We start from the raw sequence: 3,050 nt of genomic DNA, 5'->3' as shown, positions 1-3,050 counted from the left end.
TCTGCCCACCTGTCAGTCTGCCCCCCCACCTGTCAGTCTGTCTGCCCCCCACCTGTCTGTCTGCTGCCCCCCACCTGTCAGTCTGTCTGCCCGCTCACTGCCCTTTGCTCGTTGGACTCCTCCACGGGCAGTCACATCTACGGGCAGTCACATCGCAGCGATCAGCAGGTGTAGATAACCCAGAGCCCGTCTAGAGAACCGTCCAGTGTGTGATGGACAGGACGCCCCTGATGCAGAAGTGTGAGCCATCGAAGGCTCCACACAGCGAGCGGCACGAAGGAATCGCGGGCACAGTCCCCACCTCGTGTCCAGCAGCCATGACCCCTCCGCAGCGAAGTCAGACTGCCTCTGAGCTCGACCGCAGGAATTCCGCAGTCGCGGCCGTGAGCGTGCCGTGAGCAGCAGCTGGCCATGTGGCCCTGCGGACAGAGGACGTGGTGTGTCATCCCTGCGTCTGGCTGAGCGCACATCTAGGGGTCCCTCAGCGCATCCCTGGTCCCGGATCCGAGCGCCCGCTCCTGACCGTTGGCGGGCACACCGCCTCGGCCGTGGCATGGGGTCGGAGTGGCGCGCCGGCCCTTGTGCCCTGAGCATCGACATCGCCCACATGACCGCGGGTTTCCTCGGTCCCTTCTCTAGAGCCGAGGCGCAGCACGAGGGGAAGGTGCACTTTATCCAGGAGTCCTAGATACTCGTGGCGGCAGGGAGCCTTCCCTGGCATCGCGGTCTCTTCTGCACATCTGTCACGTGACCCTCAAGAGAGGCCCCCCCCCCCCGACATGTGATGCCTACACCTGTGACATCAGCATCAGTGACTTCACAGTGTGTGGGACGCACAAGCCCGCCGACGCCCAGGCAGGACTCGAACGTGAGGCAAGCGGGGGGAAGGGGGGGGTCGGAGAGATAGGTGTAACCGACGGCCACCCAGCCAGAGCTGTCAGCAATGACCTGATTCTGTGACATGCTGATTCCACACGCAGCCCTGAGTTGCCATGGTTGCCGAGACAGTTATGGGAGGAGCCACAGCGCCCTCCCCTACCCCGAATGAGTCCCTCTGTCAGGGCGAACTGTCCCCAGTGACCCCAGCACGTGTCCTGTTGGGAGAGGCATGTCCTTGTGCACCCACCTGGTTGAGGGGGGAGCTCAGGGCGGGGGGGGGGGGATGTCACCCGCAGCCGCCCCTGCGCTCACACCAGCCAGACGTGCAGGAGAAGAGGGTGCAGGCAACTCGGATGGACCTCAGCCCCAGCTTGTCACCACGGCCAGGCAGTCACTCTGACGACTGAGCCCTCCCAGATGCTCCGGCCCGTGGTGCACAGCGGGCCCTGCCAACACGGTGTGGAGTTCCGGGAAGGGCTCCTGCCTGCCCTCGGCAACCTCCGCGCCCCGCCTCTGGAGCAAGGATGGGCAGGGGGCCCCCCTCCCCAAAGAAAGACCATTCAAATGTGAAATCAAAAGTTTAATCTGACACCATTAAATATATCTATATATCTGACACTGGAGGATTTCTTTCGAAACATAAGAATTTAGAAATTACAAGTAGGTATATGCTTCCTATATTCAGATAAATTGGTTTCTATTCATTATTTGGATTCCGGAAAGGGAGAAACAAGTCTGGCGAAGACATGGAACTACTGCAGCGGATGACGGCACGGACCGCTGACAGACACCAATGCGTTTGGCACCTGCCCCCCAGCCAGAGGCCGCTCTCCCAGAGACCGCCTGTGGGACGCCATCTATGTGGGACGGAAGGAGCGTGTGCGCCAAGCAGGGCGTGGAAGGGACCGCGACGCCCTGCACCTAATCCTAGCGGAAGCCGCGGTGTGTGCAGCTGCCTGCGTGCCTTCCCACGGCCACGGTCCCAGCTCAGCAGGACGAACCCCTGCTTCCGGGACTGGCGGTGGCCAACCTGATGGTCCGGTGTTACCTCGGCAAACCCGGATCGCCTCTGGACACCTGTGCGCGAGTCGCACGAGGGTCTGACCTAGGTGACAGGGTCTGATGGCCGGGAGGAGGCCCACCCCGCCCGCAGGCAGACAGGTACGGCACCCTGCCTCTCCTTCTGGCCGTGGGTGCCCGCGGTGCGCTCGGGAGGCGGGCGGGCCCACGATACCCCCTGGGGGAGCAGGCCTGACGGGGGAGGGGGGGGTGGAGCGCTCCTCAGGGACCCGGCCCCCATCCCGGCTGTCCCGAGGGAGGGCGACCGTCGCTGCGCCTGCCATCGCGCTCTGTGAATCCATACTTTCGGTGCCTCTAGCCTGGCTGTCAGCGTGAGGCATCACCCCGGGCGGCGGCCAGGGAGGTGGGCGCTCCCCAGGCGGGAGAGCAGTTGTCCCTGCCTGTCCCCGGGGGTGGGCGGTAGAGACGGGCTGTGGACAGTGGCGGGGGCGGGCGTCCAGCAGCCAGGGTGGGGCCAGAAAGGAGATGCGCTGATGATTTTATTTGCCCCAAAGCTGCTGGACGTTAACCACTGCTGCTCGGACTCCGGAAGAAGCCAGCGGCTCTCGCCGGTGATGAGCGGCTCGGGGACAGATGCCGAATGGGTTTGTTACACCTGCTGGCCTTCCCTCCGTGCCCTGGCAGCCCGGCCCCCTCCCTGCGGAGCCGGCCGCGCCCCAGACCCGCAGTCACAAGCCAGCCCTCGCAGCCCGTGCGAGTGTGAAGGCCGCTGCCTCGTCAGGACGCTGCTGTTTGCAGTTAGGAAGGGAATGTGTGCTTTAAGGACAAGGGTTTTCTTCCAGGAAAGTAAAGACAGATAAAGTGATTGCCCCGTGTGATTGGACGACTCCACAAACCTCTCCTCACTGTGATTTGGCTCAACGACAATGCACATTGTAACCGGTAAACTGCGCTGACCACGCAGCGACCGAAGACACGTCACTGTCATTCCGGGTGCGGGCGCCTCCTGGCCGCCGGGCTCACTGCGGGAGGGCCTTGAGGATGGCGTTGACCTCCTCCGCCACGGCCGTCAGCGCGAACTCGAACTGGCCCTGGAAGGACAAGGGGGGGCGTGAGCGGAAGGACGGGGGCGTGAGCGGGAGACGGGGGGG

The 3,050-nt window shown here is 63.8% G+C and overlaps 1 protein-coding gene across 1 annotated transcript in view; it reads right to left on the bottom strand.

Annotated features, from left to right (window-relative positions):
- Positions 1–1,444: 1,444 nt before the first annotated feature.
- PTPRN2 (protein tyrosine phosphatase receptor type N2) overlaps positions 1,445–3,050 on the bottom strand; it is a 97,671-nt gene continuing 96,065 nt past the window's right edge. Inside the window, exon 12 of the mRNA XM_029920879.1 lies at positions 1,445–2,990. Within this exon, the coding sequence (XP_029776739.1) occupies positions 2,919–2,990 (72 nt within the window). The 3' untranslated portion in view covers positions 1,445–2,918. The remainder of the gene's footprint in view (positions 2,991–3,050) is intronic.

Source organism: Suricata suricatta, chromosome 2 (genome assembly GCF_006229205.1).
Source record: "Suricata suricatta isolate VVHF042 chromosome 2, meerkat_22Aug2017_6uvM2_HiC, whole genome shotgun sequence".
Lineage (NCBI taxonomy): Eukaryota > Metazoa > Chordata > Mammalia > Carnivora > Herpestidae > Suricata > Suricata suricatta.
The sequence above is the reverse complement of the archived record's forward strand: the minus strand, read 5'-3'. Positions and strand labels throughout refer to the sequence as shown.